This window comes from Boeremia exigua (assembly GCF_020726555.1).
Source record: "Boeremia exigua strain MPI-SDFR-AT-0100 chromosome Unknown C7974scaffold_2, whole genome shotgun sequence".
NCBI lineage: Eukaryota > Fungi > Ascomycota > Dothideomycetes > Pleosporales > Didymellaceae > Boeremia > Boeremia exigua.
Genome location: NW_025763519.1, coordinates 3,248,010 through 3,273,107, shown reverse-complemented (window position 1 = coordinate 3,273,107; position 25,098 = coordinate 3,248,010). Strand labels below are relative to the sequence as shown.

Below are 25,098 nucleotides of genomic sequence, written 5' to 3'. Positions count from 1 at the left end.
CCCAACAACCTCACTACAACAAGTCGACCCAAACCACTACCCACGTCCAAGGAGAATGTCCGGCGTCTAATGCGCATACCACTTCTTACACATCCTCGACGAATGGGATTGTGGCCATTGGGACGAGCTGGAACGTCGGCTCGATCAGCCGTGCGAGCAGCGTAATCCGCCGATGAGCAAAAGGCGTTACAAGAGAAGAGCACGCGGTAGTGGAGACGTGGGCGCTTGCATGCTGCCGTGGTGGGGCTGCATGCTGCCAGACGCGGGGTCGACTTGCCTGTGTATAACGCCTTCGAAGAATCAAAAATCCTGGTGGCACGCGCAAACACACGACCTCGACAGAGCGCTAGTTTCTCAATGCCTAGACTCACAGGATAGCGAGGAGGGCAACATGCTCTTTCATACCGAGATCAAAAGAGCATCGTCGAAGCCTGGCCTGAGCTCTCTTCCTCCTGGAGGATGACAGTCGCAGCCTAATGAATGCGAGGCTGTAGCACCGCGTGCCCGCGGGGTACTTGTTGAACCGGGTAGGCTAAAAGCTCACGCTGCAGCGACGTTGATCTTCGTATACCATGCACGCTGCTGGTCGGTTCTGCCCTGGACGCGAGTTCCAGTTCCGCCAATGAGACGACATGCACCCGCATGGCCGCGCCGTGAAATCTTCTTCACGGGCCCAGTCCGCTTCACGTGTATCTCCAATGCCGATCAGATGCAACGATATGTACCTGACGGGCTGCTGCCGGGATGCCCGGAAAGAGTAGTGCCGGCCAGAGTGTCGACGGTGTTCAAGTATCCCCAGCTCCTTCAGCGATTGAATAGAAAGGTAAGCTGTCAAAACGTCGGCCGTGAGAAAAGACAACCGTACACACCATGACGTGGACACACACCTTCGATTCCTCGCCCGAGGCCGAGCTCAAGGACGTTCTACGGCCGGACTTCCACTGGGGCTTTGCAACCGCCGCCGCCCAGGTCGAAGGCGCCTGGAACAAAGACGGCAAAGGCGAGTCGATATGGGACAAGTTCTGCCACACGCCGGGCAAGGTGAAAGACGGCAGCACCAACGAAGACGCCACGCGCGCATACGACCTCTACAAGGAAGACGTCGCGCTCATGAAGAGCTTCGGCGTGACCGCATACCGCTTCTCGCTGTCCTGGTCGCGCATCATCCCGCTCGGCGGCGCCGACGACCCCGTCAACGAGACCGGAATCGCCTTCTACAACAACCTCATCGACGAGCTGCTCGCAAACGGCATCACCCCCTTCGTCACCCTCTTCCACTGGGACACCCCGCAGGCCCTCGAGGACCGCTACGGCGGCATGCTGAACCAGGACAAATACACCCCCGACTTCGTCCGCTACGCCCGCCTCTGCTTCGCCCGCTTCGGCGACCGCGTCAAGCACTGGATCACCTACAACGAGCCCGGCGTGTACACGCTCGCCGGGTACGCCGCGGGCGTCCACGCGCCCGCGCGCAGCTCGTTCCGCGAGCTAAATGCAGAGGGGGACAGCAGCACCGAGCCCTTCACCGTCGCGCACACGCAGCTCGTCAGCCACGCGCACGCCGTCAAACTCTACCGCGCGGAGTTCAAACCCCAGCAGCAAGGCGTGATCGGCATCACCCTGCACGGCAACTACTCTTTGCCATGGGACGCCTCGGACCCGGCCGACGTCGCCGCAGCCCAGCGCGCCCTCGAATTCGAAATCGCCTGGTTCGCAGACCCGATCTACGGCCCGGGCGACTATCCCGCCTCCATGCGCGCGCAACTCGGGTCCCGCCTGCCCTCCTTCACGCCCGAAGAAAAAGCCTTGGTCCAGGGCTCCTCGGATTTCTACGGCATGAACACGTACACCACGTTCTTCACCCGGCACCGCGACACACCCCCAGAGCTGACAGACCACCTGGGCAACATCGACAAGCTCGACACGGACGCCGCCGGGGTGTCGCGCGGCGCGGAGAGCGATACCGCGTGGCTCCGCGCAGCACCCACGGGCTTCGGCGCACTGCTGCGCTGGGTCTGGGATCGGTATCACGTCCCGATCTACATGACCGAGAACGGCACCACCGCGCAGGGCGAGCACGTATCCTCCCCCCCCTCCCAAGACGTCCTGGACGACACATTTCGCGTGGACTTCTTCAGGGGCTATGTGGGCGAGCTAGCAGCGGCTGTCAGGGATGGCGTGGACATAAGGAGCTATTTCGCCTGGACGTTTACGGATAACTGGGAGTGGGCGGCGGGCTACGGGGATCGGTTTGGGTGCGTGTGGGTGGATCTTGAGAGTGCGGAGAAGACGCGGTTTGCAAAGCGGAGTGCGTGGTTCTTGAGGGACTACTTTGGGCATTTGATTCAGGGGAGGGAGGGGAGGGGGGGTAGTGGTAAGGGAGAACTTCGGGGGTGAGAACTTCAGGATGTGTAGGGAGTCTGGACGTGGTCACAGTGCGTGTATATCCTGCCCCGTCACGCATGTCCGCCAGGTCGTTCGTGCAAGACACTTCCTCCCCTGACACTTCCACGTAAAGAACGAGTTCGAGCATGCACAGAATTCAATTCCCACCCCATATGGGGGTCGCTACGTCTATCTTCATAAAGGGTATATCCAACATCCGTGACTCCCAGCAGCGTACTCCAGAACGCCAAACCCTCCTCATCGACGCACGTTTCTCGTAAAAGCCGGCTGTTGCCTCGCTGGCTGCCTGTTCCTGTGGCATCTCAAAGTTGACCGGATCTGGTGAGCCTGGTAGAGGCGTCGACGGTGTTGCTATGGTAGTTGGTCGGCCTGTCGGCTGGTGGAGGCGTGGCTTGCTGCTGTCGACCGAGGAGAGGTGTCCCTTGCTTCGCAGCTCGTGAGAGGGATAGAGGGATCATCGTCGTGTCGAGCCAGCGTGGAGAGCGGTGGAGATGTAAGACATCTGGCTGGCGCGTCGACGGGTGTAGTCGTTGACGGGTGTAGGCCAGGCCGGAACCAGGTGTTTCTCGAGACGCCAGGGATACGGTCACACTCCGCTATCGTGGAGATGAACGCGCTGCGTGACTGTTCGCCGCAGAATACAACCACCCAGCACCGTCCCTTCGCCATTCTTCAGCCTGACCCCATCGCAGTCCTGCCCCAGCCCAGCATCGAGAGCACCATCCCCTGGCCAGGCTTGACGTAGTTCGGCTCTTCACCCGCGCCCGTACCGCCCCACCGTGAGCCCAAGTCCAACCCCCAGCCCTATTCCAAGCACCACCGTTACTACCAGTCCGCCGATAAGCACCTTGCCGTACACGCGCCGCCGCGCTACGACGCTCTGCTGCCCCACGAGCTCCACGTCTGCGGACTGTTCTGTTGAGCGGCGACCCAGCATCTCTTTATCTGCGGGGTCGGCGTTCATGGCGGGGCGCAGGCTGGCGGGCACAAAGGAGCGCTCGACGTCAAGCGGGGAGACGAGACAAGGCGAGCACGAAGTCTAGGACGCGCGGAGAGAGAGCGATCGACCGAAAGCACGACGAGCAGAGCGCGGCGAGAGAAGTGGAAGTGGACGCAGCGAGTCCAGAGCCGCCGCCACACCGGGCCCGCCGCCGCATGTATAACAGCGCCCGGCTAACACGGCAACCCAGCGCGGGCCGCTCGCATCGCGCGGGCCTTGCGATCCGTCTTTGCACCACACGGCGCGCGGCGCGCAACACTTTCTGCGCTGCTTTGGCCCGCTTACGAGGCCTGAGGGATGGTTGAGGGGAGAAAGATTCTGGTCGCGGTGCTGGTGAGCGCCTACCGCGGCGTGTGCGTCCTGCGCCGTTTTACGGTAGCACCGGCGCAGACGGCCGCGCGGGAGTCAGAGAGCGCGGTGTTTGGCAGCAGCAGCGTGCTCGCGGGTCTGATATGTGGCGGTGCGGCACTATGGTGCGGCTCGTCTCCAGCCTCTTCGGTTCAGCCTCTTCGGTTCAGCCTCTGGCGGCTCAGCGCTCGGGCCATGGGTGCTGTGGCGGTGAGGAGCTAGTCTGGCGCGCTGCCGAGACGACACGAGGTTCGGATAGCGGTGCCGGGCTGGGCCTGAAAGTTTTTTTCTGCGAAGATTGGGAGGTTGGGGGCGCGCCACTGCATCATGGAGTCCTTGGCTCGGTGCTCCGACACCAGTTGGTGTGCGACGGAACGACCTGCCGGCGAGCGCAAAGCCGCAAAGGCTTGTCTGTGCAGTGTGCCCTGGCGATCAGTGGGAGCTACTGCGGGTCGAGATAGCGGGCCCAGACGTCATGGCGGCGCTGGTTTCTCAACCTCACCGCGTTGCGTCCAGAGCGAACATTGAGTCCCGCCCATGATGTTGTAGTACAGGCTGGTTGAATTACAATGCACAAGGGATCCTATACCCGGGTGGTAAACACACTAGTACCTACGCAACTGCTGTCTGCCGAATGGTGTCAGGACGCACCTTCCCCAATAGTGAACCCGCTGTATCAAGTCTCCTGGACTAACCCCCCAACTCCCGATGTCAGACAACATCTTGCATGAACACCACACCCTACGAAACCTCCGAGATATTCTGCCTCTCAATAAAGCTCTCCTGCCCTGCATCCCTGCCGACCCTCCAATACACATCCGTATAATCCGCACACCCCATCTCCCTGAGAAACTGCTCGTCGTGGGTAATCACGAGGAGCTGGAAATTGCTCTGACTCCGGCGCTGCTTGATAATCTGCGCGAGACTCTGCGCCAGGCCCTGGATATTCTGCGCGTCGAGATTGGTCGTGGGCTCGTCGAGCGCGATGAGGCCGCAGTTGGTGCCGAAGCACTCGGCGAGCGCGAGCCGGATGACGATGCAGGCGAGCACTTTCTGCCCCGCGGAGCAGCGGCCGCGCATGTCCATCTCGGTGTCTTGCTTGGACATGACGACGCGGTAGTTGTAGGAGCGGTTCCCCTTGGCCTCGGTGTCGCCGGCGATGCGGATCGTGTCGACGTCGGTGCCCTGGTAGGCGTTGCGCCAGAGCTCGGCGATGATGCGGTTGATTTCCTCCATTTTGATGGCGTGGTACTGGATGATGGCTTTGTCGAGCGCCGTGGCGTAGCGGCCCAGGTCGACAATGGCGGCGCGGTTGGTTTCGACTTTGATGTGCGCTTCGCGGTGGTTGAGCGCGGCGTGTTCGTAGAGTGACTTGTATTCTTCCATCAGCTCGGTGAGCTGGTCGTCTTTGTTCTTCATGTCCCGCTCGACAGAGGTCTTGGTCGTGTTGAGCTGGTGGAACCGCGTGTCCCAGTGCTGGGCTTCGCGCTCGTAGTGGTCTTTGTCGCGCTCGGCGCCGTGCTCTTCGAGCTGTCCGATCTCTATTTGGAGAGTCTCCAGGGCACGTTTGGCTTTGCGGTAGCGCAGGTTGTCTTTGATGGACTGCTTCGTCATTTCTGTATCGCGCATTGTATCCTCAATCTTCTTCACCCGGCGCGTGACGTCCATCATTTCTGACTCGATACGAGCCAGCTCGCCCTGCAGGTTCTCAATCTCGCGGTGTGTGCGTGCCAGCTGTTGCGGGCCGCCACGGTCGATGTACGTGTTGATGTCCTGCGCCGCCTGGGTGAGTTGGCGGACGCTGTCAGACAGCTTAGAAGCTTCGTCGTGTGCGCGCTGGACCTTCTCGTTGGCTCGGCGGTTGACGTCATCGTAGTTATACTGCGCCTGCTCGATCTCAGGAACGAGGTTGTGGATGTCGTTGTCGAACCCGCGCATAGTCTCCCGCTGTGTTGTGTTCTCGCTCTTCAGCTCGTCGATTCGGTCGGACAGCGCACGCTTCTCCTTCAGCTTCGACTGCGCGCTGTTCAGGTCGGCAGTAATATCACGGCTTCTGAGCTCTAACGTCGTGATGAGATTCCGTAACTTGTCGCGCTCGGATGTGAGCTGGTCCAGGGCGTTCCTGGCATTCCTGCTCTCGTCGGTCACCTTCTTCAGATCTGCCTGCACCGCGTCAATACCCCTCGACAGTCCGGCGGTCTTCTGCTTCTGGGACAAGTCTTTGACCTGCGCTTCGAGCTTGATGACCTCGTTGTAGTTGTGCACAATGTTCTGGACCTCTCGCGAGAGCGACTCGACGTCCTGCTTCTCTGCCTCCAGGTCGTGGATGACGGCGTCCTGCTCTTCCAGCTGCTTGTTGGCGCTGTCGCGCTCGGTCGACAACTTGGCAATCTCCTTCTGCAACGCCGGGAGATCGCTATCGCGGAGACGAAGTGCCAGGTCGTAGCTCGGTTTGGCGCTGCGGGCAGCTTCTAGCTCAGCCAGCAGTTCTTCGACATTATCACCCTGCATGTTGATCTCGGCTTTCTCAATGATCCTATTCAGTTTGTCGATGAAGCCGGCGGCGGTGAACGACTGCGATCTGTCGTCGTGAAGCGCCCTCTGACAGAGCCGACATGCATTATCCCGCTCGGCAGTCATCAGACACTGCCGCATGTACTCGATCTGCGCCTCAAACTTGGCTTTGTCTGTGGACGTCGAGTCGTAGTCGTCCTCAAGCTGCTGCAGCATCTCGTCGAAGTCGCGGATGTCGTCCTTTTGAATGGCTTCCTTGACCGTCTGCTCGTACTGCTGCAGCTCCGACCGCTTCTTCTTCAGCTGCGACTCCAGGCTTGACATTTGAAAATTCACGTTGTCCAGCTTCGTCTGCGCAATATCGCGCCGTGATGTCGCCTCCTTGACTTTGCCCGTCTTCTCTGAAAGCACGCTCTGGAACGTGCCGTCCAGCGTCGACGGATCCCAGTCCGAGTCCACAAGCTGCGAGATGCGCTTGTGATGGACCTTCTTCAGCTTCTCCAGGCTGTGCTGCTGGGCCTGTAACTCATTCCGTGTGTAGTCGATAGACGCCGACTCCCGCGCCAGCTTGGTGGCGTCCCCCAATTCAGCAGTCAGCCGCTCTTTCTTGTCCTCCATGCTCCGCACAGCCTGTGACGCTTCTTGTATCCGGTCATCGAAGCCGCTAGACGCTGCCTCCGCGTTGGCCTTGTTCAGCTTCTCATCAGTCTCACGCTTTTTGTCCTGCAGGACGGCCTCGCTACCCTCGTCGGCCTCGATCTGGTTCATCGACCGTTGCAGGTCAGAAATGCGCCTGTCGTTGGCTGCCGTCGCCGTCCGAGCAGCCTCCTTGCTCTGACTGAGGTTCGACTTGCGTGTGTTCAGTGTATTAAGACTAGCCTGCGCCTCCTGCAGCTCCTGCTGCGTCTCTTCGCGCACGCGGTCGAGCGTCCTGTTCTGGTCCCGAGACATCTTGCCAAGCACCTGCTGGAAGTCGGAGACATGCTTGTCAGTAATGTCGTAGTCATACCCGCGGATGCTGTGTCGCTTGGCCGTCTCTTTGATCAGGTTCTCGCGCTGGTGGAGCTGCCGATCGTGCTGCTCCTTCTGCGCTTCGTACTTGCCAATCTCGCCCTGCTTCGCGCCGAGGGCGTTGCGGCTCTGCTGCATCTCGTCCTTCAGCGCGCCGTACTGCTGTCGCGAGTCGTCTTGCTGGGTGGCGTACGTCGCGATCCGCTCCTCGTACTGGTCTAGCATTTCCTGCAGCTCGTCGTCGGATTCGGCCATCTGCTTCAGACTGTCTTGCAGCGTGTCTACGCTCTCTTTGTTGGCATTGAACGTGATGCGCTTGCCGTTGAGCTGGGCCACGATCTGCTCAAACCTTGAGGCGTGCTTGTACGCCTCGCCGGCTTTCTGCTGCGCCTCTGTGCACTCTGCGTCTACTTTTTCGTATTCTGCACGGAGCTCCTCGATCTCGTCGAAGAGCGCCGCCTGGCGCTTCTCGCTCTTCCCCGCACGGTCCTTGTCCTCGCGTGCATTTGCCTCGATAATGGTCAGCTGGCCCAGCTCGACGTTCCGCTGTTTGCGGATCATCTTGATGTTCTCAATGGCCTTTGTGTATCGCAAGGCGTCGAAGATCTCATCGAACTTGGTCTTGAGGGTCTTGGCATCGCCCAGCGGCCACAGGCTGTCTTCTTGGTGGCAGAAGATGACGCTGTCGAGGATGGCCTTGGACACGCCGAGGTACTGGGGGATCATGGTGTCGAGCTCGGCCATGCGCGTCGAGATGGAGTGCTTCTCACCGTCTTTCAGCATCAGCAGCGAGCCTTCCAGCGTCTTCTGGCTGCGCGCGTTCTTCTTGACAATGACCTGCATGTTGCGCGTGGCCACCATGCGCACGCCCGAGGTGGAGCGGAAGGACAGCTTGACCTGCGCCAGCAGCTCCTTCTCGTTGCGCAGCTTGGGGTCGTGCAGGAAGGCGGCATTTGTCTTGCTGTTGGGCGGCATGTCGCCGGTTGTGGCGTATCGCAGCGACTCGATGATGGTCTGTGCGGGTTAGTGAGGCGGTGATGGATGCGGCATACACACTGTCTTGCCGGATCCGTTCCAGCCGACGATGAGGGTGAGCGGCGAGGTGAAGACGATGGTCTCGCCCTTCTCGGGGCCGAAGGAGCGGATGCCCTGGATCATCATGCGGTCGATTTTGGACATGGCGGCGGTTGGTGTGCTGCGTCACGTGGGTGATGTGAGATGGCGGTGCACTCGCCGTGCAGTCGCTGGGCGTTGTGTGCCCTGAAATGAGTTGTGGTTGGAGTGAGTTGTGGTTGGAGTGAGTTGTGGTTGGAGTAGTGTTTTGGTGATGTGGAGGCGGCGATGCTAGCCTGGCGTCGTTGCTAGCAGTGGATGTGTAGGTAGACGCGTTGTCGACGCTTGTCTGGACGCGTTGTCTGGACACGGTTCCTCCACGCGCGCACGTGACGCCCACGGCGGTTCGGGCTGCGGCGTCATTCAGATCTAGCGCTCGCCACAGGCAAGGCTGCGCAGAGCGGCGCGTGAGCCGCCGGCAGTGAACTCCAATGTGACCCGTGCAGAACATTCCAACTCCCCAAACTATCTCTGGTGCGCCGGGCTCCGCGACCATGTACCCGAACGGCGGCGCTGAGGTGCGGCAGCTCCGCGGAGCAATGACTATGGCTGACGCTGGCAGATGGGGCACTTTGCACCACCCCCTCGGTCGCCCGCGCACGCCCAGGCCGCGCTCCTCCCGCCCTCCAGCACCGACTTCAGCGGGCTGCTCGACGCGCCGGGCATGGCCATGGGCATCGACCTGGATCTCGCGCTCGACGACGCCAGCCTCAGCGCCGGCTACGCGCCGTTCCTGCAGCACCTCCCCGACGAGCGGACGGCCGCCGGCGCGGGCCCGCTGCCCACGGGCTTCGGCGCGCCCAGCACCAACCCCAGCGGCAGCACGCTGACCGAGTTCACCAAGCGCCGCAACTGGTCGCAGCGCGTGCTCGAGGAGCTGCGCGACCTGCTGCACATCCTGACCCCCAATGGCCGCATCCTGTACGTGTCGCCCAGCAGCAAGGCGCTGACCGGCTGGGACCCCGCGCAGCTGCTCGGCCGCTTCATCAACGAGTTCATCCACCCGGACGACATCGGCATCTTCGTCAAGGAGTTCAACGAGAGCATCGCGTCCGGCAACCCGCTGCGCTTCTTCTACCGCTTCCGCAAGGCCGACGACTCGTGGGGCATCTTCGAGAGCCACGGCCACCCGCACCTGTCGACGGACCCCAGCGCCTTTGCGCCACCCAACTCGCTCAACTGCCGCGGCTTCTTCATCATGGCGCGCCCGTACCCGACCAAGAACGCCGCCCTGCTCGACTCGTTCCTAGAGCACAAGATCGAAAACGAGCGCCTGACCAAGCGCATCGCGGAGCTCAAGCGCGAAGAAGCCGACGAGCACGACGACTGGACGCGCGCAGACACGGCCACCGCCGACTCGGCGCCGCCCTCGACCGCGCCCCCCGCCCCGCCCGCGTCCACCCCCGCCGCCGCCGCCGCCTTCGCCCAGCTCGCCATGCCGCCCCCCGCAAAACCGACCCCCGCCAACGCCGCCCTGACCGCCCAGAACCTCTCCGAAGCCGCCGCATCCTCGCGCACCGAGAACATCAGCGACAAAATGGCCCGCTACGAGGGCGCCACGCACCTCGAGACGATCGAGATGCTGACGGGCCTGCGGTACCGGGACGGCGAGCGCTCGCAGGGCATCAGCACGGGGGACGCATCGCCGCTGCTGATACGCGGGGATGCGGGGATAGCGATTAGCGTTGATAGGGAGAGGGGCGGGGATAAGAAGAAGAAGATTAAGCTTGCGGATGAGTACGTGTGCACGGACTGCGGGACGCTGGATTCGCCTGAGTGGCGCAAGGGGCCCGGCGGGCCGAAGACGCTGTGTAATGCGTGTGGATGTGAGTCTTCTCTCTGTCTCTTTTCATATTCGCTGTGGTGAAGTTGCGTGCTAACGAGCAAACAGTGCGCTGGGCCAAGAAAGAAAAGAAAAAAGCAAACCCAAACACCCCGGGCCACCACTCGTCCTCCACGCCCGGCCTGCCCATGCACCAGAGCACGGGGAGCAGCTAGTCTCGCGCTGCCTCGTCGACGCGCAGGGGCCGGGGGGCGCGGTGGCGGGCGCTGCTGCTGAAGTAGAGGATGCAGAGGTAGAGGACGCCGAAGCAGCGCGTTGAGCAGCGCCTGTTGAGCAGCGCGTGCAAGCCGTGCCTTACGAAACCCGCAAGTCGAACACAGCTATCTTGCACACCCCCGCGCAGCACACCAACACACGCTCCATGTCAGGCGCGGGAGGGAGGGGATATATCCATTGACACGAGAAGGGACGGCAGATGTACTGATCCCCGTGGCATGGCATTGGACTATTTGGATATAGGATATTGGATATTTGGATCAAAGGATCATAGCATCGACGGGCGTAGACGCAGAGCGCAGAACGCACAACGCACAACAACAGTGGTAAGGGGATGTTGACGAAGAAGAGCCGTAGAAGCGACAGAGACCAGGCGTAGACCAGACGTAGAAGAAACATCGATACCTTTATGACATGACGTTGCATTGCATCTGTACACTTGCTGGAATCTCGGTCCTTGTATCTTCACCAACCACCTGGAACCACTTCTGATAGTGTAACCCCGGGCAGTGTATGCATCTACCAGTCTACGCCTGACCCTGCACCAGTCTACGCCTGACCCTGCACCAGTCTACGCCTCATCCTGCACCAGTCTACGCCTCACCCTGCACCAGTCTACGTCTCACCCCCTAACCCTCCGCCCACCCCTCCCCTCCCCCTCCCCCCCAAGCACAACACCCACCCCCCTTCCCCTAGCCCACTCCACAACCTCCCTCCCCCGCACCGCACTCCCAACACACACCCTATTTAGCCCCTTGAGTCCCTCAACCAGCGCCTTGACCCCTGCGCCCGACACGCGGGAGCCCGAGACATTGATTTCTTGGAGCGCAGACAGCGGATGTGTGAGCAGCGCGTCTACGTCGTCGTCGGTGGCGGGTAGGTCGAGGAGGGTCAGCGAGGTGAGGTGCGGTGTGAGCAGGCGCGGGGAAGAACTCAGCAGGCCTCTGGGGCCGAGGAGCGGGGTGCCCGGGGCCAGGGTACCGGAGAGGGAGAGGTGTGTTAGCGGGGCGCCGTGCACGGGGACAGGGACCGTGGAGCCAGGCGGGACGTGTGCGTCGAGCAGCGCGGGGAAGAAGGTCGCGTCGAGCGCGGCCGCGTTGGTAAGCGTGAGGTGCGTGAGGTGCGGCAGCGCGGGGGCGCCGAGGTCCCACGTCGTCAGGCCCGAGGGCGGCGGGAGGTCGAGGGTGAGGCGGGTCAGTGTCGGGGGGAAGGAGGGGCGGGCGAGGAACTGGGTGCTGTGCAGGACGAGGGTTGTCAGCGGGAGGTGGGCGAGGTCGAGACGCGCATCGTAGGGGTTGCTGAGCACGAGGGAGTGCAGGGCGGGGGTCTGGGCGACGAGGGCGTTGAGGTTGGTGTGCGGCTGCGACGAGACGAGGCGGAGGTGCGTGAGGCGCGGGAACGGGCCGGCCCAGTGGGGCGCGCGCTGGAACTGCTGGAACGCGTGGAGCTCGATGTGGGAGAGGTGTTTGCCGTGGTCGAAGATCTGCGAGGCCGTGTCGGCGGTGGTATCGGCGTGGACCACGAGCTTCTGCAGGCTCGGGCACGCCTGGACGATGGCGACCAGCGACTGCGCGGTGTGCGGGGGCAGGGTCCAGATGGTCAGCTCCGTCAGGTTCTTGCAGGCTCGCGCCACGTTCTGCACGACGTCCATGTGCCGGAAGCGGTGCAGCGTGAGGCGCTCGAGGCGGTACTGCGAGCGGCGCACGGCGCTGTCGACGAATCTGCGCGAGACAGGGCGGCGGGCGGCCGACAGGTCGAGATGGCGCCATTGACGCGGCAGCTTCTGCAGGTAGTCGCGCCATCCCCTGCTGACGCGCATGCAGCCGACCATCTGGTGGAAGGCGAGGTATTCGAGCACCATCTCGGCCACCTCGACGGGCAGCACGGTGAAGGGGTCGACCGCTTTGGCCGGCGAGAGCGTGCGGGTGAGCCTGTCGTGGAGCTGCTGGAGGAGCTGGGCTGTCAGCCCGACTCGTCAATGCATCAAACGTCCTACCTTGAAGTTCTCGTCCTCAACCGGCACATGCTTCATGCCGTACTTGTAGATGCCCAGTGCCCGCTCCGGCAGCTCCATCTTCTCCAATATGCTGGCCGTGCGCAAATACCCCCTGACGTTCTGCTTGTCCAGCTTGATCATTGTACGCCCATCCTCCACGGCCGCCTTGTGCTCTCCAAGCTTGTCGTGGCATGCCGCGCGGTGGTCGTACAGGCTGAGCGTGGGCGACGCGTCGATGGCCTCGTTGAATGTTTGCAGCGCCTTGTCGAACTGCTTGAGCTTGTAGTAGCGCCGGCCGAGCTCCTGGTACTCCTCCGGCGTCATCGAGCGGGGCATAGTGGTGGGGGTGGAGTTGACCTGGAAGTTGACGTCGCTTGACGTTGGACGTGTCGCGCCGCGTATTCGCGTGCGCATGTGACGCCGACGCCGACCTTCTACAAATATAGCATCACACTCTCAAATCTGACAATTAATGTTTGATGTTTCATTGATAATGCTATGACTAATCCTTGACTCCAAAATTGTATCCTCGATGGCTGGGTATCATTCGTAACTCATGTACTTGCAGTAAGAACGCTCGAAATGCTCAATTGACGCCATGCAATGCTTCGAACGCCTCACCGAGTCACTGACCCGTTGACTGATCCGAGGGTGGATGCGGAGCTCCGAGAGCGCGTCACATACCCAAACGAATTGTGTACTTACCAACTTACCGTTGCGCGTAGAGTCGGGTTGATGGCTCCATTGCGCAAGCCGGTGTGGCCGCCGTGTCCGCAGACAATGACGAGCTGGATTGATGGTGGACTTCCTCACGCTCCTTGTGATCGAAACCTAGCGGATCGTCATCTGCTTGGTGGCGCTGGGCTTGGTCGAGACGGAGCCGGCGGCAGCGATGGAGGGCTGGCCGGGCTTCTTCTCAAAGACCTTCCAGAACTTGAGCGACTCATCAGCGGCAGCAGTCGCCAGCATCTGGCCATCAGGGCTGAGAGAGCTGTGGAGGACACGAGACTCGTGTGCAGGGATCTCCATGTTCTTGACACCAGTAGGGTAGCTCCAGATGCTGAGGCTGTTGTCGGGGAAACCGCCGCTGCTGACAATCTCCTTGTAGTGGGTGCTCCATCGCAAGCTGGTAACCTGCGAGTCCGTGGCAATGTGGTTGACGCGGGCGCCGGTGGTCGTGTTCCAGAAGTAGATCTGACGGTCGTTGGAGCCACCACCACTGGCGAGGAGATTGGACTGCCACGGGCACCAGGATACAGCCTTGACGGCAGCACGGTGGTTGGTCTTGGTGAACTTGGGTGCTGCGAGCGAGCGAGCGTCCCAGATGGAGAGCAGGTTGTCGTTGGCGCCAGTGGCGAGCTGGGCACCGTCCGCACGCCACTCAAGACCGCAAACCTCGCCCGTGTGGGAGACGAGCTCGGCGACCTTGTGCTGCGCGATGCGGACGTCGTGATTGTAGACGAGACCAGAGCGGGCGCCAGTGGAAAGGAGGTGCTTGTTCCAGCCCATGACACCAACGCGGGTCTCGTGGCCGAACATGCTGCGGAGCTTCGTCTGCTCCTCGACATCCCAGATCTGAACCTCGCCTGTGCCGAGTCCGACACCGACATAGGCGCCGTCGCCAGACCACTTCACAGACGAGATGTACGTGTCGGCAGCGCACTCAAACAATGAAGACACGGAACCAGAGTCGGCGGACCAGACATAGACGTTGCGCTCGAGACCGATCGCGACCTGGTTGCCGGACGACCAGTCGAGCAGGTTGAGGTAGTAATCGTCAACGAGTCCGGGCGCATCGAGAACGCGTTCGGGCGCTGATGGAATGCGACGGCGGCTCTGTGCGTTGGCGCTGGCGGGCTTGAGAGGACGATTGTACTGTGACCGCAGATCGATGGGCTTCGATGACTCTGGCGGCGCAGGCTTGAACGCAAGGATGCGCTGGTTCTGGTTGATGCCACATGCTGAAGCGAGTGTTGACTGGTATGCAACTGTCTCTGGCGCCGGCTTCGCCTTGGCCTGGCCCTCCTCATCCTCATCGTCAAGGTTCAGGCCCTCGAGCGCAAGAGCGACATCCTCCTCCGAACCACGTCCACCGAGATCGAATGCGCTTGCTGCGGTAGCCAGGACAGTGGAGCCCTCAGTCTTTGAGTTCGAGTTGGACTTGGGCCGCGACTCGCGGTCAGTCTTGCCGGAGCCGGCTGTGGTGATGGCCTCGCTAGCTGTCCGGTTGGGGATGAACCGGTCGGCGGAGTTGTATGTGATGCGAGTCTTGGTAGGGCGCGCGCGGACAGCAGGCTCCTTCTTCGCCTTAGCGACTACCGGGGCCTTGGCCTTGGTCTTTGTCGTTACGATTGCGGTTCCTGTGAGTGACCATTCTGATACTCCGAGGTCCAGTCTGCGTGGCGAGTTGACGCGGGCGATGTTTGACTTAGGAGAGGGCTTCTGGCTCTTAGAGATGGAGCGCTGAAAGCGGGCCATGAGGTTGCCGCCATGGATCGACTCTTGCGCCTGCGCATCGGGAGTCTGTGTCTTGGGCGTGCGGGGAGAAGGCGTCATGAGCATCCGTCCGCCAGCGGCACGGGTGGAGAAGGCCGAGTTGCGGTTCTTGACCGGAGTCAGAACAGCTGGGCTGGCCATGACTGCGAAGACTGGAGCAGGGTCAGACGAAAGTGCACGTGAAAAGTGGGGCCTGCTCGTACAGTGTAGTTTTGGTGGTTCTGCTGTAGGTTGGTAAGATTAGTATTAGATGCTTTGTAATCGATGCTCTGAAGTATGGATTGAAGTTCAAGGTGGTGTGCGTTGCTCGTGGAGAACAAGCAGCAGAGATATTGCGGTATATTGGAGTTGGCTGTCGAGCAGGTAGCTGCTTCCTTAAAAAGGGTTTGTTTACGGCCGGCGTTGACGGGGCGACAGACCCTGGGGCCGCGCTGGCCAGGCGATGACCTCACCGCACCCGTGCACCCCTAGCCCGAGCTGCGCTTGAGTCTGGCTGCGCATGGTGCGACTGGCTCCTCTGGCAACGCCGACGGGCAGTGCGGCTGCGAAGGACAGCCCACTGTGCTGCGCTGCGGTGCTGCCGAGCATCCAGAGTCGCTGTTGCCGCTGACTGGCTAACCAAACTCGGCGCTTCCGGCTGCAGCCCGAGGCGGTGAGGTTCTGCCGCTGCGCTACGAGCCAGCCTCAGCCATCGAACATTTCGCCTGGACAGAGGCCGTCTTGCGCCGCAGGGCCCATATGCGTACCCACTTGCCGTCTCCTACGCTACTACCCAATCTATGGCACACACCATCGCTCCGAATCCTGCCCTTCTCTCGAACACCCTCAACCCCGCCGTTGTCTCCACCCCGTCACATTCGACAGCCCTCACCGCCCCGCCCGGCAGCGGTGCCCCCTCGAACAACACTTTCCTCATGTCTGCCAGCCCCGTGCGCAGTCGCAAATCGCTGGGAGATGGCTACAAACCGAAGATGATCTCCACCATAGGCGCCAAGCCGGCCTGTCTTGTGAATGCCTCCGTCACATATGTCGGCGACGACCAGATCTACGCCTTCGGAGGCTTCGACCAGTTTACCGACGAGGTCTACAACCACGTTCTGCGTCTGAACCTGGTTACGCGCCAGTGGAACCTCGTGGACAACTATGGCGATATCCCCGGGGTGCGCATGGGTAAGTCGGCCGTGTCGAGTCCCGAGTCCAACTAACAGCCTGCAGGCCACACCGCGTGTCTCTGGCAGGGGAGTAAGCTGCTCGTCTTCGGGGGGGAGAACGAGCATCGCCAGCACCTCGCTGACGTAATCGTCTTCGACCTCAAGACGGCGCATTGGACGCAGCCCGAGCTGCATGGCGTAATACCGCGCGGCCGCGCCCGACACTCTGCAGTCATCAACGACGACAAGCTGTACATCAGCGGCGGTCAGACGGGGCACGACAGCGTTCTGGACGACATCTGCTATCTCGACCTCAAGACATGGACCTGGTCACGTTCATGGCGCTTTGTTCCACGCTACGACCACGCCAGCTGGATCTCCAACGGCCGCATATGGATTTTCGGCGGAATTAACGAGGATTTGGAGAAAAGCAATGAGATCTGGTGGCTGGATCTGCGGGGCAGCCCGGAGTTCGACAATGCCATGAAGTATGGGAGTGGCGATCGTCAGCAGACATCTTCACGGCAACGATTCCAGGCACCTGCCTCCGGACACCTCACCGCGACCGGTAGTACCGGCTACACCGCAAACTCGAGCGTGCAGTCCTATCACGGCATGAGCTCAAACAGGTCGCCATACGTTGCGCCCGGGTCCATTTCGTCACTCAAGTTCCATTCGAGTCCAAACCTTCCATCACAAGCGTCTGGCACGCATTTCCACGTCTTTTCATCTGGCTGCCTCCTCGATTTTGTCACACCAGCAGAACTCAACTGCGAAACAAGTTTGTCGAGCTTGGAGTTGGATACACTTCGCTGGCAGAAGATTGCAGACGGCAAGGACCTCTACAATCCAAGCTATCGCTGGCACTACTGCACAACCAACCCCGAGGGGACGCACGCATGGCTGCTGGGCAGTCCTGTTGAGACGACAGCTGATGGCACGCAAAACAGTGAATATCTTAGCGATGTTCTCGCGATCGATCTACGCAAGTTTGGTATCCTGGGCAACGAACTCGCCTCCGACGCGAGATCCAAAGTGATGCCATCATCAGATGCCAATGTTTCCTCTCATCTCTCCGGCATCGGTGCGGATTTGTCCATGACCTTCGACCAGGCACCAGAGACCGGCAGCGGCGCCGACTTCATCATCACTGCCGACGCTGACTACGACGACAACGTCGGCACAGAGCCATCCAATGACGGATCCCCTGTTTCGCGGCCGATCCATGTTCACAAGTTCATACTTCACGCACGGTGGCCGCACTTCGCTAGGCTGTGGGCGGCTCAGATGTCCGAGTTCCACTCCAAAAAGATGCACATTCCAGAGCCATTCTCTGCAGTCCGCGCCTTTCTGTTCTACCTCTACACCGACAGCATTGCACCGAACCCGACAAACGGCCCCACTCTCCCCGACGTAGCCGGCATGCTTGTAATGGCCAACATTTACGACATGCCGCGTCTCCGCCTCCTTTGCGTCAACCGACTCGCACGCGAACTCGACGTCGAACACGCCGCGACGATTTGGGAGCGCGCTGCCACCGCAGGCGAAGACTGGCTCAAGCAGCGAGCAGCGTTGTTCTGCATGCAGAACTTTGGTCGCATCGTCCGCACAGCCGGCTTCAAAAACTTGTCCGCAGGGAGCTTGATCGAGCTCTGCAACGAGGCCACGCCCGAGGCGCGCGTCGTTGGCGCCGAGGAGCTCGAGATGCTCGGCCAAGGCCGCATCGGCCTCACAAGCAACCGCAAGCGCAGCCTCGGCAGTGCCGGCGTGCTGACCGCCGGCGAAGAAGAGGGCGACGACGACGCCGAGGACGACGGCATGGACGTCAACTAGCGGGCTCGCGAGCTCAACGTGCCGCGGGCATGGCACGCGAGGCGCACGGCAAATTTGATAATGAACTGCATTTCGGCGCGGCGCTTGGTGCTTTCTCCGCCCCGGACGGGGCTTCGGATCTCACATCTCCTTTCACAACGCATTGCGCGGGAGTCTTTGGATAGCGCGTCCTGGGCCAAGCGGCTTGGGTTCGCGCGTAGGTGTCTTAGTTATAGCGTTATACTCAACTACGAATGTTACGGTCGTCTTTATCGGTAATGATATATGTTGCTTCTGCCTGGAGTTGATGCGCTGTGAATTCTGATGTGCTGAATGTGTATGAAACGTGGCTCTTGATGGATACGGCTTTTGTGTTCATGTGGAGTACCTTCATGCCCTACACATGCTCCTTACACTTACCGATAGGTCGTCGTCAGTCCGGGAGGTGCTTTCCAAGCAGCACTCGAGACATCACCCGAGACCAGCATCGCGAAACGGATACGCGGTGTCGCCGCGCTGTTAAAAGACAGGGGCACCACAGCCATCGAGAAAACAATGGCCGCAGCACAACGTGTTGTATCGCACAGCGACCATGCAATCCTGTCTTGTGCGTCGAGAGATCTAGCTCTCTAATGTAGTCTACTACTACGGCTTACCGAGCATGACACAATCTTCTCCAATAGCAAGAACGTGGACGCCGAGATACCAAGATAATCAAGGTAGAAGAAGAAAAGTGTCTAGAACACGAGAAAACACTCCCAACCATAACCGCAAGATTCTTAGGCTCGAAGGGTATCTCCCTGTCGCCACCATTATGCCACATAGCAGCCAATCCACCAAACACCGCCTCCGACCGCATTTTGAACCCAGTTGTCCCTCTATTATAATAAGAGAGTTACGAGATTCTGACACACGACCTCGGCTCCGTGGGTGCCTTGGCTATATCGAAATCACCCTGGTGAGATATATCTCAGCTGTCTCACACTGCACAAAAACTCGTACGCATCTCAGAAGCGGAAGGAGTGAACTTCAACCGCGGCTCAGCACTTAGCACGGTGTCAACATCCGAACCCACCCCAGCCCCCGGTAGTAGTAAAACCCGCGCCGAGGAGTGCTCACGACTCGCGCTTCGGGGAGTGCGAATAGCGTATACGACTCACCGCAGCGTTTTCGTTCGATGTCCTCGGTCTCGCCCTTTCTCTTGGAGAAGAGAGGAGGGAAAAAGAGGAAAAGAGAGGAGAGGAGAGAGAAGAAGAAAAGAGAGGAGAGGAGAGGAGAGGAGAGGAGAGGAGAGGAGAGGAGAGGAGAGGAGAGGAGAGGAAAGAGCGGAGAGGAGGGAGGAGAAAAAGAGAGGAAAGGAGGGACGATCGACGGCTCCAGCGGCTACGTAGGAACACGGCCGTTCCCGGGTCGCGCGTACAGTACCCGAGTCCACGCATCCCAGCGTCTCAACCAGTGCTGTGGGGATACGCGAGGTGCGAGCGCTGTGCTGCGTTTGCGAGTTAGTGGGTAGAGTGTTGTGAGCCGTTGAAGGCTGTTTCGCTGTCGAGGTTTGTATCATATCGTGCTCAGGGATGCTTGACCTGCCGCCGTTGCGGGTGTCCGGGACTCAGAACTCGTGCTTTGAGTAGCAGTGGGGATTGAGTGCGTTTTGCTTGGATCAGGTGCTGTGGATTAGCATCGTCGTAGTGGACGCGGAGAAAGGGGCGGCTGGGTGCGGCGCTGGGGTGGGGGTGCGGATGCTTTTGTTTTGTTGGAGGGCTCCGCGGAGCTGGTGTTCTACTATCTGCTATACTTCTTCTGCTATACTACTTCTGCTGTCTCAGTCAGTCCGATACTGAGAGCAACGGAGGCTTTGGTTCGGTCGTCGGTGTCGGTTGAGACGTGGGAACTGCTCTCTCCGCGGTCCGACGGTGGAACGATATGTAGATCGCTGTGTATGCACGGCTTTCGATTGGGAAGACTGCTTGTGCATGATGTAGGCGAAGACTGGGTCCCTGATATAAGCTTTCTGGGCGAAGCGTAATCGAGCAAGGACCAACACCTTTATTGCAGCAGCATATCACGAGCACGGTACATCTCAGAGTTTCATATTTGGATTTCAGTCTAGAGTTCTTTCTCGATTGCCACCCCCGACCCCGTGGATTCGCGTAAAGACAATCACTAGCAACGCACTTCCCACCCAGTCCTCCATTTACAAACCCAGAAATACAACACAGCACCGAGAAATCACGCCAACTCCGAATCTAAGTAAACAAGACAGGTATAATGAGCGTAGCGCAGAACAAAAAGAGACAGAGGCGTCTCGAGGGTATCAATTCTGTCAGAACAAGTGACCACCCAGGTGAACTGTGTGCGGAGCGGTATCTCTGACCCGCTGAGCAATGGAATGAAACTCGGGAAATGGGTACGCAGAAAGCGAGACTAAGGTGGTGCGGCGACGTCGAGACGAGAGTGCAAATAGCGTCTACATCTCCGACCAGTGCGCGTCCTCCAAGCGATCGAATTCCTGGTGCGATCGGCTCTTCTTCTCCTTTTTCTTCTCGCCCGGCTTGCGCTTCAGCAGCGACTTCATCCTCGTTGCGAGCTTGCCGAGCGGCGCGGTGTCGCTTTTCGGAGACAGGGGCTGTGACTTCTCGGGTGCTTCTTGCGGCTTCTTTGCTGCTGCGGCGGCGGTAGCTTCTTCTTCTTCCTCGACGAGCTTGCGTGCTTGGGCCTCTGCTTCTTTCCGGAGCGCAGTCTCCCTGTCGATAGGTGTGGTCATATCAGGCAGATCTATGGCGGCTGCTTGGGGTGGGGTGGCTAGCTTAATCCTCTTTACGGGCTTGGAGAGTGTGAGTGGTGTTGAGGCAGCGGTTGAGAGTTTCGGTCTTGCGAGGCTGTGATCCTCTGATGTTGGGCTAGCTTGGATTGACTGCTCTAACGGGGCCATCATGTCCCAGGCGGGCTCCGTGGGGCTGGACGGTAGTGAAGCAGAGGACATGGGCCGCAGTATTGTGATTTGGGAATCACTCCATTCCCCGCCCTCCTGCCTTGGTGAATACGCCGGTGTGGACGGTGCCGAGTCGATGAACGTGCCAAAAGACTTGGCTGACATGGGCGGTGACATTGGTCCCGAAGACAGAGGAGACATTGGTGATGATTTCGCGGGAGAGTTCGGTAGTATGATGGCCGAGAATCTGTGAGGTCGCTCTGGAGATAGAGCGCGGGGAGCCTTGGGCATGCCGTGACTAGAAAGTGGGATGTGGATACTGCGCCTTTTGGCGAGTGCAGATGTAGAGACCGGCGTTGGTGCAGGGACACGAAGAGACGCCATGGTAGAGACTGCGTAACTCAATGTACAGTAAGCGCCTCCTGTAACTTGTGTTGTTCCAAATCAAAATAATGTAGACTGCGACTGTGTGGGTGAACGTGCACTCGAAGCCAGGTCAAGAGAAAGACAGGTGAGTATCAACTATGAGATACAGGGTGGTGACGGCTTCAACAGTGCGCAGGCAGCGACTTCGATAAGCGGGGTCTCATTAGAAGAGGGGAAGATTGTAACTGCGCCGCAAAGAAGAGGACCGGCAACAGAAAGACAGGGTGCAGTGCCACCTGAGGCCTGCAGGCTCGATGTTCATTATATGAATGCAGACACGCGCGTTCTCCACGCCGTAAACATGCGCAAATCCTACAGGGGTGCTATTCCACCTTCAGCGGAGTTAGCAGTGTGGTGGCGACGTGGAGTTAGCATACTAGAGTCAGCACCGCATCGTACGGTCCAGCAGCTTCAAGTAATGCTTGTAGGCTCCATTGGCCCCATCTTCTGTCGTAGAACAGGCGTCTGAAGGACGTTGTGAACCGTGTGGGGAGATGATTGGCGCCTCCAACACAAGCGGCGCTAACGTCGTGCGCTCATTGGTGTGGATCAGTAACGTGTCTGGCGACTACGCCGCAAGCCATTAACGGTAGCGGCTGGGAAATGCATACGCCAACGGGTTTGGCAGTTGAGCGCTCGACCAGAGTCTGTTTTGCCCTGACTGGCGGGCCCAGCCGCATCCTTCCAATGTTGGAGGTTGGTACTACAACGACCTAATTGGCTGTCGGCTGTAGCCAATAGACTTACTGGCATACCTTTTTACGCAGGGTAATCGTTCACGCTCTTCTGAAAAGGGCCTGATGGTGAAGATAATCAAGGCGTTTAGTTTAGATCACAAATCGGGAGGCGAACGATTTATGGCATGTGGTTCGGTGACACTGAACGGCTGGCGTCCATCGACAAACTTCGAGCTTGGGTCATGAGTTCGCGAACGACGAGTGGTAAACCAATTGGAAGTGTTAGTAAGGAGTTGCACGAATTAGGTTGTCGGTCATGCTCCAGCTCATACGAGCGCACACCTGATTTCGGTTAAGGCTTTGTCGAGCAATGTCGTGCGACATGCGTTGCACGCTCTGCACAGGTGGAGACGGGTAAATTGATTCGGTCCGAGGCAGCTCCTACGTCGAGTACGTTCAGAAGCTGGCCATAATCGTGACCCTCTCGTTGCGTAAATCAACTCAACGCGTCTAGAGATCATGCGTGCCCAAGAGCTTGCGGAAGGAGGAAGTCCCGGAAGGTCCCGACCAATTGCCATGTTCGATAATGCAGTGGCTTGCATCAATGCACAGCTCTGCAGGAAGGGTCTGTTTCTTGCAGATGGAGGACGAGGAAGACGAGCTCTAGGCTGCACCTCGGCTGACAGCCCGGCAGGCTACTTCCGAATCGGGCACGACCTCCTTCGGGCGAGGTGGACATTATCCACCTCAATGGTCCTGTCTCTGCGACCGCGATCCTCCCCGGCGAACATCAAGGCATTGTCGTCAGGGAGACAAGGCGCCTTTAATGCGTATATCTCCAAATCATGACTCTAAGACTGCCTTGAAGTCCGGGCGTCGGAATGGCGCCGAATACTCGATGTTTACTGTCAATGTCAACATTCCGTTGGTGTATCCGCCTAACATCCCTTACTGTGTTTGTATGATCGCTGCGATAGCTCTGCCATGGTCAGGAAGACTTCGTGAGAACGTCGTCGTGGGAGGTGAATTGAGAGTAACGAAACGTGCAGTCCAGTGCACGAAGCAGAAGCACATACGGGTAGAAAGAGCAAGGTGCCATCCTGGGGCTTCATCGTATCTCCCCCATGGATGTTGAGACATAAACACATTCCGGCGATCTCCACTGCTGTCGGCGCATCACGGCTCAATTCGCCAAGTTTTGCTACAGCTATCATGTGGTACAGTACATTCCTCCGCTTCATCACCACCGCCGCTGGTAAACAAGATCAATCTCTGTTGCGCTCACCATAAATGGGGCGTAGCCGGGTAAGACGAGTCTCACAACGACATCCAGCTTCATCCATCACGCTCATTCCTGCCACTCCTTCCCATTCGCTCATTCCAAGATGAAGGCCAACTTTCTGGCACTCGGTCTCTTTGGCCTGGCTGGCGCCTCGGCCGTCCTTCCTCGTGAGGACAAGAGCTATCAACCCGAGAAGAAGTATGACTCCTACGAGCCTGAGAAGTATGACTCCTACGAGCCTGAGAAGAAGTATGAGTCCTATGAGCCCGAGAAGAAATACGAGGAGAAAAAGTACAAGTCGTACGAGCCCGAGAAGAAGTACGAGGAGTACCCTAAGAAGGAGTACAAGGAGTATCCCGAGAAGAAGCCAAAGAAGTACGGGTCGTACAAGGATGACTACCCCGTAAACGACGAGTACGCGGACGAGCACGACTATGAGGATGGGTACGACTACAAGAACCAGAAGGGCTACGAGAGCACCTGGAAGCCAAAGTCGAAGAGCCCCGAGTTTTTCAACCTCCGCATCGATGAGAAGTGCGACGTAGGCCAGCTTCCCAGCGCCTGCCCCTTCAACGGCTACGCCATCCGACTTGAGGGCGGTATCTTCATTGCTACTCCTTACAACAAGTGGTGGGACCCCAAGCTCCCCACCTTCTTTGTTGATGATGACACACAGCTGTACACTGTAGGTGACTGACTCCAAACCACCGTGCTCTGAGACTAACTCATGATACAGGTCAGCAAGGACCCTCTGCAGGTCTACATTGATGGCATCACAGGTGCTCTCAAGTACACCAAGATTGGCTGGCTCCCACCTAACGCCATTGCCATCAGCTTCTACCACACTGGTAACAACCCTCTTGGCATTGTCGGACCCAGCCCCTCCCAGCTCAGCTGGCCCAGCACTGTGGGCGCCAGCTTCTTCGGTTACCCTTGGACTCTCTGCCCTCTCGGCAGTACCAAGCAGTACCAGGTATTCATCAACGGCGAGAACTTCGGCATGGGCGGTGTAAGTATTTCATCGGACGCAAACTTAGACGACGCTAACCACGTTGTACCTCTAGCCCGCAGGTATCACGAAGGACACCTACAAATGCGCCGCTCGCAACCTTGCCGCAGTCAACGCCAACCCTTGGAAGCAGGATTCCAGCCCCGCCTACTACCCTCAGCCATACTAGGAGGGCTAACGAACGCTTTGCAGCACGTATCACTACCCGCGGTCAAGCAGCATTGTTCAAGGAGTCTCATGCTTGTAGTTTACTTTCTTACCTTCCCTCCGTAATTGCCCCCTACAGATCCTTCATGTTTTCCAAGTTGTATTTTAGGTCAAATTGAATATGAGTGCGGTTCCATAGACAGCCAATCTGAGTTCTGTTGCGTTATATCGAGTGCCCAAGCTATTTTCACCTTCACTTCACCGCGCGTCAAATGTTTGTTTACATCGTGTCGCGATCCGTTTGCAACGCGCGGCGCGAATCCCCGCCCCTTCCTGCGCTGCTTATACCTGCCAAACGACCAAGCTTGCACGCTTTCTGCAGGCACACTCCGATCGTCACCAAGCCACTGCCGCGTCATGCTTGGAATCGGCCCTATGATGCCATTCGTTCCAGGAGCAAAAGACCTCGAGCGTTATTCCAAGAAGGTAGGAGAGTGCGGTAGCAAGCACGATACTGACACAGGAAGCCACGAGCTCGCTACCATGAAGCGCCCCTCCACGATCGACACAGAGGGCACGCTGATGAACAGTGGCGACGAGCACTCAGTCAACAACTCAGTCGATGCAGCACAGCGTCACCGAGACTCGTCTCTTGTTGTGGACTTCGACTTCGAGCGCGCTGCAAAGCAGGTCAAGAATGAAGACATTTCAGATCTTGA

The 25,098-nt window shown here is 59.2% G+C and overlaps 8 protein-coding genes across 8 annotated transcripts; 4 read left to right on the top strand and 4 right to left on the bottom strand.

Annotated features, from left to right (window-relative positions):
• Positions 1-525: 525 nt before the first annotated feature.
• Positions 526-2,397, top strand: C7974DRAFT_461102 (glycoside hydrolase superfamily; the record flags this gene model as incomplete). The annotated part of the gene is made up of 1 exon (XM_046146153.1): positions 526-2,397. Exon 1 carries the CDS (start codon positions 871-873, stop codon positions 2,395-2,397), a length of 1,527 nt encoding a protein of 508 aa, XP_046002166.1. The 5' UTR covers positions 526-870.
• Positions 2,398-4,167: 1,770 nt separating this feature from the next.
• On the bottom strand, positions 4,168-8,597 carry C7974DRAFT_386956 (DNA repair protein rad50). Its single transcript, XM_046141115.1, has one exon. The coding sequence runs from the start codon at positions 8,252-8,254 to the stop codon at positions 4,496-4,498; it is 3,759 nt and encodes a 1,252-aa protein (XP_046002165.1). The 5' UTR covers positions 8,255-8,597; the 3' UTR covers positions 4,168-4,495.
• A 216-nt stretch (positions 8,598-8,813) lies between these two features.
• Positions 8,814-10,870, top strand: C7974DRAFT_352447 (white collar-2). Its single transcript, XM_046139507.1, has 2 exons — positions 8,814-10,218; positions 10,284-10,870. The coding sequence occupies exons 1-2, from the start codon at positions 8,955-8,957 to the stop codon at positions 10,388-10,390; spliced, it is 1,371 nt and encodes a 456-aa protein (XP_046002164.1). The 5' UTR covers positions 8,814-8,954; the 3' UTR covers positions 10,391-10,870.
• A 203-nt stretch (positions 10,871-11,073) lies between these two features.
• C7974DRAFT_352443 (uncharacterized protein) lies at positions 11,074-12,838 on the bottom strand (the record flags this gene model as incomplete). Its single annotated transcript, XM_046139506.1, has 2 exons — positions 12,448-12,838; positions 11,074-12,405 (listed from the first exon to the last, which is right to left on the bottom strand). Exons 1-2 carry the CDS (start codon positions 12,781-12,783, stop codon positions 11,074-11,076), a joined length of 1,668 nt encoding a protein of 555 aa, XP_046002163.1. The 5' UTR covers positions 12,784-12,838.
• A 78-nt stretch (positions 12,839-12,916) lies between these two features.
• C7974DRAFT_421333 (WD40-repeat-containing domain protein) lies at positions 12,917-15,281 on the bottom strand. The gene is made up of 2 exons (XM_046144289.1): positions 15,147-15,281; positions 12,917-15,095 (listed from the first exon to the last, which is right to left on the bottom strand). The coding sequence occupies exon 2, from the start codon at positions 15,082-15,084 to the stop codon at positions 13,279-13,281; it is 1,806 nt and encodes a 601-aa protein (XP_046002162.1). The 5' UTR covers positions 15,085-15,095; positions 15,147-15,281; the 3' UTR covers positions 12,917-13,278.
• C7974DRAFT_352436 (kelch repeat protein) lies at positions 15,281-18,205 on the top strand. The gene is made up of 2 exons (XM_046139505.1): positions 15,281-16,113; positions 16,159-18,205. The coding sequence occupies exons 1-2, from the start codon at positions 15,723-15,725 to the stop codon at positions 17,925-17,927; spliced, it is 2,160 nt and encodes a 719-aa protein (XP_046002161.1). The 5' UTR covers positions 15,281-15,722; the 3' UTR covers positions 17,928-18,205.
• A 1,959-nt stretch (positions 18,206-20,164) lies between these two features.
• C7974DRAFT_386947 (uncharacterized protein) lies at positions 20,165-21,506 on the bottom strand. The gene has a single exon (XM_046141114.1). It carries the CDS (start codon positions 21,220-21,222, stop codon positions 20,374-20,376), a length of 849 nt encoding a protein of 282 aa, XP_046002160.1. The 5' UTR covers positions 21,223-21,506; the 3' UTR covers positions 20,165-20,373.
• Positions 21,507-23,326: 1,820 nt separating this feature from the next.
• Positions 23,327-24,604, top strand: C7974DRAFT_421330 (uncharacterized protein; the record flags this gene model as incomplete). The annotated part of the gene is made up of 3 exons (XM_046144288.1): positions 23,327-23,908; positions 23,960-24,232; positions 24,288-24,604. 3 exons carry the CDS (start codon positions 23,327-23,329, stop codon positions 24,399-24,401), a joined length of 969 nt encoding a protein of 322 aa, XP_046002159.1. The 3' UTR covers positions 24,402-24,604.
• Positions 24,605-25,098: the final 494 nt, after the last annotated feature.